The 13,988-nt window shown below is 37.8% G+C and overlaps 1 protein-coding gene across 1 annotated transcript; it reads right to left on the bottom strand.

Annotated features, from left to right (window-relative positions):
* Nucleotides 1-9,304: 9,304 nt before the first annotated feature.
* Nucleotides 9,305-10,255, bottom strand: LOC123949741 (olfactory receptor 5G3-like). The gene has a single exon (XM_046017330.1). It carries the CDS (start codon nucleotides 10,253-10,255, stop codon nucleotides 9,305-9,307), a length of 951 nt encoding a protein of 316 aa, XP_045873286.1.
* Nucleotides 10,256-13,988: the final 3,733 nt, after the last annotated feature.

Below are 13,988 nucleotides of genomic sequence, written 5' to 3'. Positions count from 1 at the left end.
CTCAGCAGGGAGTCTACTTCTCCCTCTACCCCTCCCCACTCCACTGATCTGCTCTCTTTCTCTTTCTAATAAATAAAGTCTTTAAAAAGACAAAAATAAGCTGCAACTTCAAAATGTTTAGAGATAAAAATGATAAGGCAGAAAGGAAGATCTAACATACAAATAATTGGTATCTCTGAAGAAGATAGACGTCATATGTAAAAAAAAAAAAACTTTCTAAAACAAGAAAATCTGTATCTGTGGAATTAAAGTACACAATATGTCTTAAGGGAAAAACTATAAAATTCTCATAAAAATTATCTAGACTTTTTTTCTTCTTCTTACTTAAAGAGGACAATTTTCAAGCTGTTCTCAAAACACTCCACAATTTTATTCCACTGTACACTCATTACAGTGAACAGTATTATAGATGGAGCCAGGACTGGAAAACTGAGTATTATAGGAAATGGTAATATAAAATATAAATATAATCAATAATTATATTGATATGGCTAATAGTAAGATAAAAATATAATCAAAACACACTTGAAATGAAAGAAGACAGTTTTACAGTTTCTCTGAGCCCACCAATCTCCTTCTTTCAATGTAGAGAGTTATTAAATACAGATTAAATGTAATAAATGCTATATTTTATATGCAGAAATATCTTAAGACATAGAAAATCTACCATTGGGAATGTTAAAGATAGTAATATAATCTATCAAAATCAGGCTATAGAAGGAAAATAAGAAATATAATTGTAGGAAAAGTCTAATATTAACTAATTACTAATACTAACATCTTTCATACAACAGGTTTTAAGGTAGTAATTCAAGAAATAGAAGTTTATTATACAAAATTCTGAAGATTAACATCAGAAATATTTTGCTTGAAAGTTTTGAGTCACATGGCACCTAATCCCTGAAGAATCCTGAACCTCAAGCATCTGCATCCATGACGAAGAAACTAAAGTGACATAAACATTAGATTTTGAACCAGTATTACCTCACAATTGGATTTTATCTTAAGGGAGGATTCTGAAGAGCAAATCTGGTCATCGGGAGATCATCTTTGAAAAATGAAACAGCATTCTATTGAACAAGAAACCCTGGATACTAAGAGACAGAAACTCACGATTAAAAAACTATCCCTGAAAGTTGATACAAGTTGTTTTAGGAGATTGGACATAAATGTGGAAAAATCAAAGCTGTAAGTAAGGAGATTGAAACAGTCATCAAAAATCTCCAAACAAACAAAAGCCCAGGGCCAGACGGCTTCCCAGGGGAATTCTACCAAACATTTAAAGAAGAACTCATTCCTATTCTCCTGAAACTGTTCCAAAAAATAGAAATGGAAGGAAAACTTCCAAACTCATTCTATGAGGCCAGCATCACCTTGATCCCAAAACCAGACAAGGATCCCACCAAAAAAGAGAACTACAGACCAATATCCTTGATGAACACAGACACAAAAATTCTCGCCAAAATACTAGCCAATAGGATTCAACAGTACATTAAAAGGATTATTCACCACGATCAAGTGGGATTTATTCCAGGGCTGCAGGGTTGGTTCAACATCCGCAAATCAATCAATGTGATAGAACACATTAATAAAAGAAAGAACAAGAACCATATGATACTCTCAATAGATGCTGAAAAAGCATTTGACAAAGTACAGCATCCCTTCCTGATCAAAACTCTTCAAAGTGTAGGGATAGAGGGCACATACCTCAATATTATCAAAGCCATCTATGAAAAACCCACCGCAAATATCATTCTCAATGGAGAAAAACTGAAAGCTTTTCCATTAAGGTCAGGAACACGGCAGGGATGTCCATTATCACCACTGCTATTCAACATAGTATTAGAAGTCCTAGCCTCAGCAATCAGACAACAAAAAGAAATTAAAGGCATCCAAATTGGTAAAGAAGAAGTCAAACTATCACTCTTCGCAGATGATATGATACTATATGTGGAAAACCCAAAAGACTCCACTCCAAAACTGCTAGAACTTGTCCAGGAATTCAGTAAAGTGTCAGGATATAAAATCAATGCACAGAAATCAGTTGCATTTCTGTACACCAACAACAAGACTGAAGAAAGAGAAATTAAGGAGTCAATCCCATTCACAATTGTACCCAAAACTATAAGATACCTAGGAATAAACCTAACCAAAGAGACTAAGAATCTATACACAGAAAATTATAAAGTACTCATGAAAGAAATTGAGGAAGACACAAAAAAATGGAAAAATGTTCCATGCTCCTGGATTGGAAGAATAAATATTGTGAAAATGTCTATGCTAGTAGCAATCTACACATTTAATGCAATCCCTATCAAAATACCATCCATTTTTTTCAAAGAAATGGAACAAATAATCCTAAAATTTATATGGAACCAGAAAAGACCTCGAATAGCCAAAGGAATATTGAAGAACAAAGTCAAAGTTGGTGGCATCACAATTCCGGACTTCAAGCTCTATTACAAAGCTGTCATCATCAAGACAGCATGGTACTGGCACAAAAACAGACACATAGACCAGTGGAACAGAATAGAGAGCCCAGAAATCGACCCTCAACTCTATGGTCAACTAATCTTCGACAAAGCAGGAAAGAATGTCCAATGGAAAAAAGACAGCCTCTTCAATAAATGGTGCTGGGAAAATTGGACAGCCACATGCAGAAAAATGAAATTGGACCACTTCCTTACACCACACACGAAAATAGACTCCAAATGGATGAAGGACCTCAATGTGAGAAAGGAATCCATCAAAATCCTTGAGGAGAATGCAGGCAGCAACCTCTTCGACCTCAGCCGCAGCAACATCTTCCTAGGAACAACGGCAAAGGCAAGGGAAGCAAGGGCGAAAATGAACTATTGGGATTTCATCAAGATCAAAAGCTTTTGCACAGCAAAGGAAACAGTTAACAAAACCAAAAGACAGCTGACAGAATGGGAGAAGATATTTGCAAACGACATATCAGATAAAGGGCTAGTATCCAAAATCTATAAGGAACTTAGCAAACTCAACACCCAAAGAACAAACAATCCAATCAAGAAATGGGCAGAGGACATGAACAGACATTTCTGCAAAGAAGACATCCAGATGGCCAACAGACACATGAAAAAGTGCTCCACGTCACTCGGCATCAGGGAAATACAAATCAAAACCACAATGAGATATCACCTCACACCAGTCAGAATGGCTAAAATTAACAAGTCAGGAAATGACAGATGCTGGCGAGGATGTGGAGAAAGGGGAACCCTCCTCCACTGTTGGTGGGAATGAAAGCTGGTCCAACCACTCTGGAAAACAGCATGGAGGTTCCTCAAAATGTTGAAAATAGAACTACCCTATGACCCAGCAATTGCACTACTGGGTATTTACCCTAAAGATACAAACATAGTGATCCGAAGGGGCACGTGTACCCGAATGTTTATAGCAGCAATGTCTACAATAGCCAGACTATGGAAAGAACCTAGATGTCCATCAACAGATGAATGGATCAAGAAGATGTGGTATATATACACAATGGAATACTATGCAGCCATCAAAAGAAATGAAATCTTGCCATTTGCGACGACGTGGATGGAACTAGAGAGTATCATGCTTAGTGAAATAAGTCAATCGGAGAAAGACAACTATCATATGATCTCCCTGATATGAGGACATGGAGAAGCAACATGGGGGGGTAGGGGGATAGGAGAAGAATAAATGAAACAAGATGGGATTGGGAGGGAGACAAACCATAAATGACTCTTAATCTCACAAAACAAACTGTGGGTTGCTGGGGGGAGGTGGGATTGGGAGAGGGGGAGCGGGCTATGGACATTGGGGAGGGGAGGCGAACCATAAGAGACTATGGACTCTGAAAAACAACCTGAGGGTTTTGAAGGGTCAGGGGTGGGAGGTTGGGGGAACAGGTGGTGGGTGATGGGGAGGGCACGTTTTGCATGGAGCACTGGGTGTTGTGCAAAAAGAATAAATACTGTTACGCTGAAAAAAAAATAAATAAAAAGGAAAAAAAAAAACTAATTACACACAACTTGGAAATATCTTGGTCCAGTTTTGTTCAGAATGGGGAAGTTTCTCAGTTGGGGAAAAGATTCTGAGAGATCACCTGCAGGCACTCTTTTATAGAAGTAACATACTCTTGGGATCAAATATTTCTGGTTATCAGTGAAATATGCTATATTTTTACCTTTGGAATCATTCATGTCAGGTGATGCCCCAGAAGACAGCTCTAAAGACTAAATTCCACAGAAGTTCTAATCTACATGTAGTTTAGATAATTCCACAATAAGCAAAATATTAAGTTTCATACACCTAAATAGAAAAGTACACCTAGGAACATTGTATTCAAACTTTCGAGAACTAAAGGAAAAAGAAGATCGAAAATTCATTCTAAAAAAAAAGGAAAGATGATTTCAAAGGAGCAATGAGACTAATACCCAAGTTATTTACACAAATAAAAGAAATAGAGGAAAATAGAATAACTTTAAAGTTCTGAAAAAAGTAGCATCTAACTGAGAATTCTGCACCAAGTAATACTATGTATGAGGGTGAAATAGATGCATATCCAAACAAGCAAAATCTAAGAGAATTTTTTCAGAGAAAAAATTTCCTGAGTAAAGATAATACAAATCAGCTCATTAGTCAGGAGTATTACATCTTATGGAATCTCACAGTTATGGAGAGACATGTAATTCAATGGAAAAATAGAGATGTGAGTAACTACAGAGATGGTAACTAATAGAAACTTATAATAATATCTTTCATAGAAAACTTATATAAATGATAACAACAAACATTCAAATCAAGAGTAAGTTGAATGGAATTAAAGTGTTCTAAGACCTTCCAATTATCTGAAGACAGAAAGACTAGCACTCATTTATACTAGACTCTGAAACATCAAGAATGCAAATCACCAAAAAAATAGCTTAAGATTGCATAATGACCAAATAATAGTGAGATTATCCACCCATCACATGAGTCAGACTTTTTTCTCATACTTGAAAATCACAACATCTGACCATTGAATAAATATCAAGCATACACTATGCCCAAAGAGTGGTTGAGATGTATCAGTTTACTAAAATACCATGCATATATAGAACTTTCACTTTAATGAGGGAAGATAATAATAAATTTAAAAATCAATTTAGACATATTATAGGTTGGAAGGTGATAAGTGTTATAGATAACAGAAAAGGTTAGATCAGAGTAAAGGGAATCTAAGCTTCCTGGTGGGGTAGGGATGGTAACAGATTCAGTCAATAATCAATAGTTATCAATAGTAATCAATAGTTAAGGTAAATCACAGAGAAAATAAGCTTCAAGCCATGGCAGAAAGGTGTGGAGTTCCCCAGGCACTATTGGAAGATGAGAGATCTCAGACAGAGGAACATTATTGCAAAAGCCATGAAGGGACTTCAGGTTCCTAGCTCTACAGATAAGGATTTTGGAAGTCACTAATCTGTCCTAATAAGTAAAAAGCTAAAGATACTGAAGAATCAATAACTCTTCTTGGATCTGTAAGAGAGGGGGGGACACAGAGCAAACCACTGCCCCCACGACTGGAGAGATAGAGAGGTGAATGCAGAGAGTCACAGTTTACTCACAAGAGGAAACTGCCATGGGAACCAATGCCTCGACAGGAAAAAATGAACAGAACAAAGTGAGTTTTTGCCTCCAGGTGTTCGACCAGGTCCATACAGTAAATGTAAGAGAAAAATCCCCTTATGCTTCCATCAGGGGAGAAGAGGAAGTATTCCTTTTTTTTTAAAGTAACATATAAAGTATTATTTGTTTCTTGTGTACAGGTCTGTGAATCATCAGTCTTACACAATTCACAGCACTTACCATAGCACATACCTTCCCCAATGTCCATAATCCAGCCACACTCTCCCTCACCCTGCCATGCAACCTCCAGTTTGTTTCCTGAGATTAAGAGTCTTTTATGGCTTGTCTCCTCCCCAGTCCCATCTTGTTTCATTTTTCCCTCCCTTGAAGCATTCTGAAATCGCTCAGAGTGCTCTGTGCTTCTTAATAAAGCCTGCCTTCAGGAGAAACTAGTTAAACATGCAATCCCCAGCTGGGGTCCTCTTAGAGCCTGATGAATCTGGGGGAAGAAAAATGGCAAACTGAGCTTCCTCTAGCCTTCCACCTGGAGAAAGGAAATAACCACTCCAGTTCCACTGTCATCCTGTCCCAACTTACAAGGGAGAAAAACACTGAGAAACACTTTTGAAGCTCTTCGTCCAGAGGCATGGTTCCACCAACAGCCTAAGACCTATCAGAGGACTACAGAATGCTTCTCTCCCTCCACACCTTACGACCACCTTGCTAAAAGGACTGTTTGAAGCAGCCTTCGTTGCCTAGAACATTGTGTCTGACTATCAGGAGAAACATAAAAGGCAAAAAAAAAAAAAAAAATCATAAAAGGCAGATATGGAAACGCAAAAACATGATCCAAAGAGACAGAGCAAGCATCAGAATCAGACGTGGTAAAGATGTAGGAATATCAGACCAAGAATTTAAATCAACTATGATGAAAATGGTGGAGATCAAAACCACTGTAACCAAAACGAAGAATGCCTTTGATGGGCTCATTAACAGACCAGACACGGCTGAGGAGAAAATCAATGAGCCTGAAGATATAACAATAGAAACTTCAAAAACTGAAAAGGAAAAAACAAACAAATAAACAGAATCAGAGAAAAATATCTAAGTGAGGTCTATGGGGCAAAAACTACAAAAAGTGTAACATATTTATCATGGGAATATCAGAAGAAAAAAGAGAGAAAGGAATAGAAGAAATATTTGAAACAATGACTGTTTTCCTCAAGTTAATAATAGACACCAAACCATAGATCCAGGGAGCTCCAAGAACACCAGGCAGAATGAAGGCCAGCAAATAACTACACCCAGCCATATAATTTTCAAAGTACAGAAAGTTAAAAATAAAGGAAAAATCTTGAAAGAAGGCAGAGTCAAAATGACATGACACCTACAGAGGAAAAAGGTAAGAATTATATCTGACTTCTCAGAAAGTGGGATGCAGAGCAGGAAAGGCTCCACAGCAGGTCCAGGTATAGTAGAAGCAGTGCTGCCTCTTGGACCACAGGATCCAACAGACTCTATGATGAAAGATATATTCCTAGGGAGAGAAACAACATGGAGTTTATTACAAGCCTCAGTGGGGGGAAAATGCTGGTCCTGAGCTTCATGAGATGTTCCAACTCACAGGTAACAAGAATGTTATTGCCAAACTGTGGAAAGAGCCAAGATGCCCTTCAACAGACAAATGGATAAAGACAATATGGTCCATATATACAATGGAGTATTATGCCTCCATCAGAAAGGATGAAGACCCAACTTTTGTATCAACATGGATGGGACTGGAGGAGATTATGCTGAGTGCAATAAGTCAAGCAGAGAGAATCAATTATCATGTAATTTCACTTACTTTGGAGTAAGTTTCATTTACTTGTGTTATTAGCAAATAACACAGAAGACATTGGGAGGAGAGAAGAAGTGATTTGGGGGAATTAGAGGGGGAGATGAACCATGAGAGACTGTGCACTTTGAAAAACAAACTGAGGGTTTTTGGGGGGTGGGGGAGGGTCGGGGGAGCCTGGTGGTGGGTATTAAGGAGGGCACATATTGCATGGAGCAATGGGTGTGGTGCATAAGCAATAAATCTTGGAACACTGAAAAGTAAATGTTATGGCTTTTGAAAAAGAACTCCTGGTCTATTTGTGGAACCTAATAAAGAGGGAACACTTGCACAAGAGGCACCATGTGAGCATGTATCCAGGCCTGCCCTAATGCCCTGGGTTCCATCAGATTCTCCAATAAATAAAGTGAGATGAGCAAAGCAGCATCTATCACATGATGAACATGGGCCATCCACATGGATCCCAACTAACATCAGAGGCTCTAGTTCAAATGTGTTTGAATACAACCTCTGCTTTCCTACGTCTATGCAACTCACCTTGAAGTGATAATGTCAACAGCTTGCTATGCATCCTTTATAAGTTCTCTCTATGTTCATTTACACCTTTTATTCATTACCTAGGTTTTGCCATTTTCTTAATGATCATAGCAGCACACTCATCTTCAACTTGGTTTGTTTTGTTGTGTTTTACCTAATAGTAACTGCAAACAATTTTCTCCAGGTCAGTCCATGATTATGTAATCCAGTCATTTCATTTACTATACCTTTCATAGGAGAAAAAAATGTGCGTTTATTCTAGTGTTGGATAGTCCCATATTTTCTTTTATTCTTCCTTGCCATACATGATGCTAAAATATGTGTGATCTTATTCATTGGCATGTATGTTTCTGTCAACTAGATTTCTAAAGGAGGGATTTTTAGGTCAAATACCATATTAATTTATCATGTTATAAGGAAACTGCCAAATTCTTTGTGGAAATCGATTATTCACACTATCAGCAGGAAATAAGATGATACATGGCCAAATAGGACCTTCATCAACATGGAAAACTAACAATATTGCATCTATATTGAAAGACACTACATTGACATTTTAATATCTTTTCATTTACTTGACCAGTAATGACATTCAGCATGTTTTCTTTACATGTCTGGCAATTTGTATTCCTATTTTGTGATTTGCCTATTCACTTGTTGGCTCACTTATTTGTTGTCTTTGTTTTTTTTTTTAAGATTTCATTTATTTATTTGAGAAAGAGAGCACAAGCAAGGGGAGCTACAAAAGGAGAGGAAAGGGAGAAGCAGGTTCCCCACTGAGCAGGGAGCCCAATGGGGGGCTTGATCCCAGGACCCTGGAACCATGACCCAAGCCAAAGGCAGACACTTAACTGACTGAACCACCCAAGTACCCTATTGTTTTTCTTTTTCATTCTGAATTTTAGACTGCTCTTTGCATATTGGGGGTATTATCCCATTGTTTGGCACATGTGTACAAATATTTTTCTCTTGTTTTATTATTTCCCTGGTAATATTGTTTGTGCTACCTTGACCTCTCAATTACAACTTTTGGTTTTCTTGTCTGGATTAAATAGTATTCAAATGCCCGTGACTTCACAAATATTCATCTAAGTTTTCTTCCAGTATATTTTCACATTTATGTTCTCAATCCATCTCTATATTGTTTTGAAACACTCATCATGTCACAGACAATAAGATACTGCAGAAAAATATTTAAGAACTACTCCACTTTTCAAATCATCTATGAGCTGGCAGAGCATGGACTCACATGCAGTTTCTGACTTCCACTTCAGCGATTGCTTTCCCGTACAGTCTGTACCAACATCTACGGTACAACACAGCAGAGTTCTATTTTACCAAGACCATTAGAGAATGTTTCCTTTCCAACTTCCTCCTGAATACATTTTTCACCTCCTTGTTCCTCAGACTATAGATGAGGGGGTTCAACATGGGGATTATCACAGTATAAAACAGAGAAATCACTTTATTGATATCCAGGGAAGAAACTGAGCCAGGCCGAACATAGATAAAAAAAAGAGTCCCATAGAGGATGGAGATGACAGTCAGGTGAGAAGAGCAAGTGGAGAAAGCTTTCTGCCTCCCATCAGCAGTCTGGATCTTCAAGATGGCCACCAGGATGCAAACATAGGAGACCATGATGATCAGGCCACTGAGCACACCAATTGCTCCAGCCAAGATGAACAGCACTAATTTATTGATCCCTGTGTCTGCACATGCTAGAGACAGCAGTGGAGAAATGTCACAGAAGAAGTGATTGATGATATTTGGACCACAGAAGGGTAAGCGAAAAGTGAGAATTGTATGGGTCATTGTGCTTATAAGAGCCATGGTGTAAGGTCCTACCACCAGCTGCACACAGACCCTCTGGGACATGATGAGTGTGTACAGCAAGGGCTTACAGACGGCCATGTACCGGTCATATGCCATGGAAGCCAGGAGGAAACATTCACTTGCCACAAAGAAACCAAAGAACCACATTTGTGTGGCACAACCCACAAAAGAGATGTCTTTTTTCTCCGCAAAGATGTCACACAGCATCTTGGGGGCAATGGAAGATGAAGAACAAATATCTACAAAGGACAAGTGGCTGAGAAAAAAGTACATAGGAGTGTGGAGTCTTGGATCAGTCCATATGAGAATGATCATCCCTATGTTACCCCCCAGGGTGACAACATAAACAAAGAGAAGCATGACAAAGAGGACAGTCTGATGCTGGAGGTGATCTGTGAGGCCCAAGAAAAGAAATTCAGTCACTTCTGTCTGATTCTTATCTTCCATTGGTCAGTTGTAATCTGTTACAAGAAGGAAAAACAATTTTTATAATTAAAAAAAAAGCAATCGCTAGCACTTAGAAATAATGTTTTATACAAATGACAGATTATCCTACACAGGTCTCTAACAGGCAATTATTGAATTATTGTTGAACTGGAAGACAGGATGTCCATGTACTAGGTCTAGGAGTTGTGCATAGACACGGTGTAAACTTGGACAATTCACCCCCGATCTCTTTGGATTCAGTACTTTCTCCCAGAAAAAGAGGAGTCCAACGACATTGTCGAAACCTCCCTCAAGGTGTATTTGAAATGGGAATTAGTCTCCACGTTTCATGTTTTTGTGTTATAGGATAATAAAAGTCACTTAATAATACCTTTACTGGAAGTACTATAAAATCTCACCAATGTGATATTCAGATCCTTACATCAGACATTTGGGAAAGACTAAGCAAGGGAGTTCCTGTTCTCACTGAAGGATCAGTACCATTCTTTAACATTATTAAGACACAATTCATATATGTGTTTATCAGTCTACTCTCTATTTGCATTGATAACAGGATGTGGAAAGGATAATGTACACAATTAGTAAAGCAGTTACTTATATAAAAGAATATGATGCCATAGAAGAAATGGAGAGGTCTTGTGTATAAGAACAAGTGATCTGCCAAATTTTGGACAGCAAAATGGAAATGCCATGACAGTTGTACAGAAAATTAAGCATCTGTTTGCACCAAAATAACATTATTTTATGTGATTCCCTATACATTATATAAACTTCTTTTAAGACACTTATCCTGACATCTGTCAGACAATGTCAGTTATAGTAATGAGTAAAATATCAAATGGGAAATGATTTGTGCAAGGAGCACCGTGCAGAAAATACTACTTTTTGTCTCATTAGTTCAGGAAAAAGAGATCAAATGGTTTCCAAAGAGACAATCACTATATAGGAAAATTTGTATGAAAAGTCTGGTTTGGGGTGCCTGGGTGGCTCAGTCATTAGGCATCTGCCTTCGGCTCAGGCCATGATCCCAGGGTCCTGAGACTGAGTCCTGCATCAGACTCTCAGCTCAGCAGGAAGCCTGCTTCTCCTCTCCCACTCCCCTAGCGGAGTCTCTCTCTCTGTCAAATAAATAAATAAATCTTTTTAAAAAAAAGAAAAATTGGTGGGGAGCACCTGGGTGGCTCAGTGGGTTAAGCCGCTGCCTTCAGCTCAGGTCATGATCTCAGTGTCCTGGGATCGAGTCCCACATCGGGCTTTCTGCTCAGCAGGGAGCCTGTTTCCTTCTCTCTCTCTGCCTGCCTCTCTGCTACTTGTGATCTCTCTCTGTCAAATAAATAAATAAAATCTTTGAAAAAAAAAAGAAAAAGAAAAATTGGTTTTAAGTAACATTTACTATCACTTCAACTAATGTCCTCTAAATAAAATAAAAGCAAAATAGGACTCATATTGTACAATAATTACATGTGAAGCTTGAGATAGGATATAAATAGTGGCTGTATCCATTCAACTTGATTCTTTTATCGTTGTCATAATCATTTGCTCAATACACTATAAAGCATGATTTCATCATACTTTGTCACAAAGACATAAGACTAGAATTGTCACAAAGACAATTCTAGGCTTATGATAGGATCTCTATGTTATGCAAAACTAAACAGGAAATTCAGTTTTAAAAAGAAAGTGACACAAACCAGTTGTTTAGTCTCCTGAGAATGTGAACAAAATGCCAGTCTGCTCTATTTAGAAAGCCTGAGCTAGGAAGGTTATTTTCCTGTCATTTAAACTCATCCTGATGTTTCTCCACCAAATTTCAAAAACTTCATATCTTCCAAAATGCACTGTACTCACTTTTTTTTTTTAAAGATTTTATTTATCCATTTGACAGAGAGAAAGCACAAGAGAGGCAGGCAGAGAGAGAGGAAGGGAAGCAGGCTCTCCGCTGAGCAGAGAGCCCGATGCGGGACTCGATCCCAGGACCCCGAGATCACGACCCGAGCAGAAGGCAGCGGCCCAACCCACCGAGCCACCCAGGCGCCCCGCTGTACTCACTTCTTTAAGGATATCCTTCATGTAGCTCCCTTAACTGCTTCAAAGGAAACAACCATTTTCTAGAAGAAAGGAATACTCAACTTCCTTCATGGTGGTAACCTCTTCCAAGAGGCATGACTTTCTAAATACATGGTGAAGAAAACAGATCTCCATCTTGAAGAGCCTGCAAGTGAAGAGATCCTAATTGACCTGCACATTAATATGCACATTAATATGCACAGAATAAGGAGTTTCCAATAGTTCTCAGGAGTTTTCAGTAGTTTGGTGTCAGGTCCCCAAAGAACTAAAACCTCAAGCGTTTACACCTAAAGGGACAAAATTAACATAATCTCAGTGGTACTTGAACCGAGTATTATTTCATAACGGTGTCATTTCTCATAAAGAGGATTCCTAAGAAAACAAAAGGGATTGTCCCCCTGCTTTGGCATCCTTCATGCCAAAAGCAGCTCTCTTTTCTATCAGTGGGGCGTGATGCATTGAGTACCCAGGACCAGTTTGGAGGAAGTAGTTCACTGCCTGGACTCTGGAGACACATCCCCTGGCGTTAATCTCAATTCCACTGCTCTACTGCTTGTGTACATTTTTTAAGTCTCTCTGTGCCTCATCCTCTTAATCCCTAAACTAAAGAATACAATAGTGTCTAGTTCACAGAGATCTTGGAAGGATTTAATAAAGTGATACATTTACTTGTTTGTTTGTTTGTTTGTTTATTAGCATATAATGTATTATTTGTTTCAGAGGTACAGGTCTGAGATTCATCAGTCTTACACAATTCACAGCTCTACATTTAAACTACTTAATGAGTGTCCAGCACAGAATCAGTGCTCATTAATGTTATGTATTATTGTCAGGCTTTATAGCATAGTTAGGAACATAATACCTAGACATTAAAATAAAATAGCAGGTTTTTTAATCTCTAGGCAAAAAACAAAAACAAAAAGAAAAACAAAAACACAGTCCATGGACTCCAAAGAAGGGACCGATCTCTACAAAACTGGAATAGAGGAGAGAATACTCAAGGGAGGAATTACCGTGGAAAAATAAATAAAATTTAGATAGACTGAAGTTAGAGGAAAGGTATTCCAGGGCAGTGCTAATGAGATCAGCAGAAGCAGAAGCAAGGAAGATGTTTGGGATGGAAGGATCACACAAAAAAGAAGCAAATGTGGAGTCTGGTGAAACAGATTAAAGTATTGCAATCACCACCTTCTCTGAGACCTTATTGAGAGAAGAGTTGGTGTCCCCTTCTACTCAACCCTTATAATATTTTATTGGTAGTTCATTTTAACTATCTATCTCAGAAGGTTGTCAATAATTGTCATTGTGTATTTGTTGAATTACTTGAAAATAACCCCTCCCTAAAATTTATAATTCATAATGGTGTATATTTAGCAATTAAAATTATGTTATATACATTTGAATAAGGATGGAAGGAAAATTCTTCTTAAAAAGCAATTAAAACTAATAAGAAAAACAACAATAACAGATTTTATTGACATTTTTATTAAATCTAAAAAGGGAAAGGAAAATAAGAGGAAAAGTCATTCTATTCACAGAAAAAAAATATAGAAATTCTTTAATAAACTTTTAAAATTAAAAAAAAGCCATTCTGTGGGATAGCAAATTGAAAAAGAAGGAATATATATTTATAAAATTTAATGGGAAGTAGGCTGGCTAATCCCAG

The sequence above is a fragment of the Meles meles genome, chromosome 8 (assembly GCF_922984935.1).
Source record: "Meles meles chromosome 8, mMelMel3.1 paternal haplotype, whole genome shotgun sequence".
Lineage (NCBI taxonomy): Eukaryota > Metazoa > Chordata > Mammalia > Carnivora > Mustelidae > Meles > Meles meles.
The sequence above is the reverse complement of the archived record's forward strand: the minus strand, read 5'-3'. Positions and strand labels throughout refer to the sequence as shown.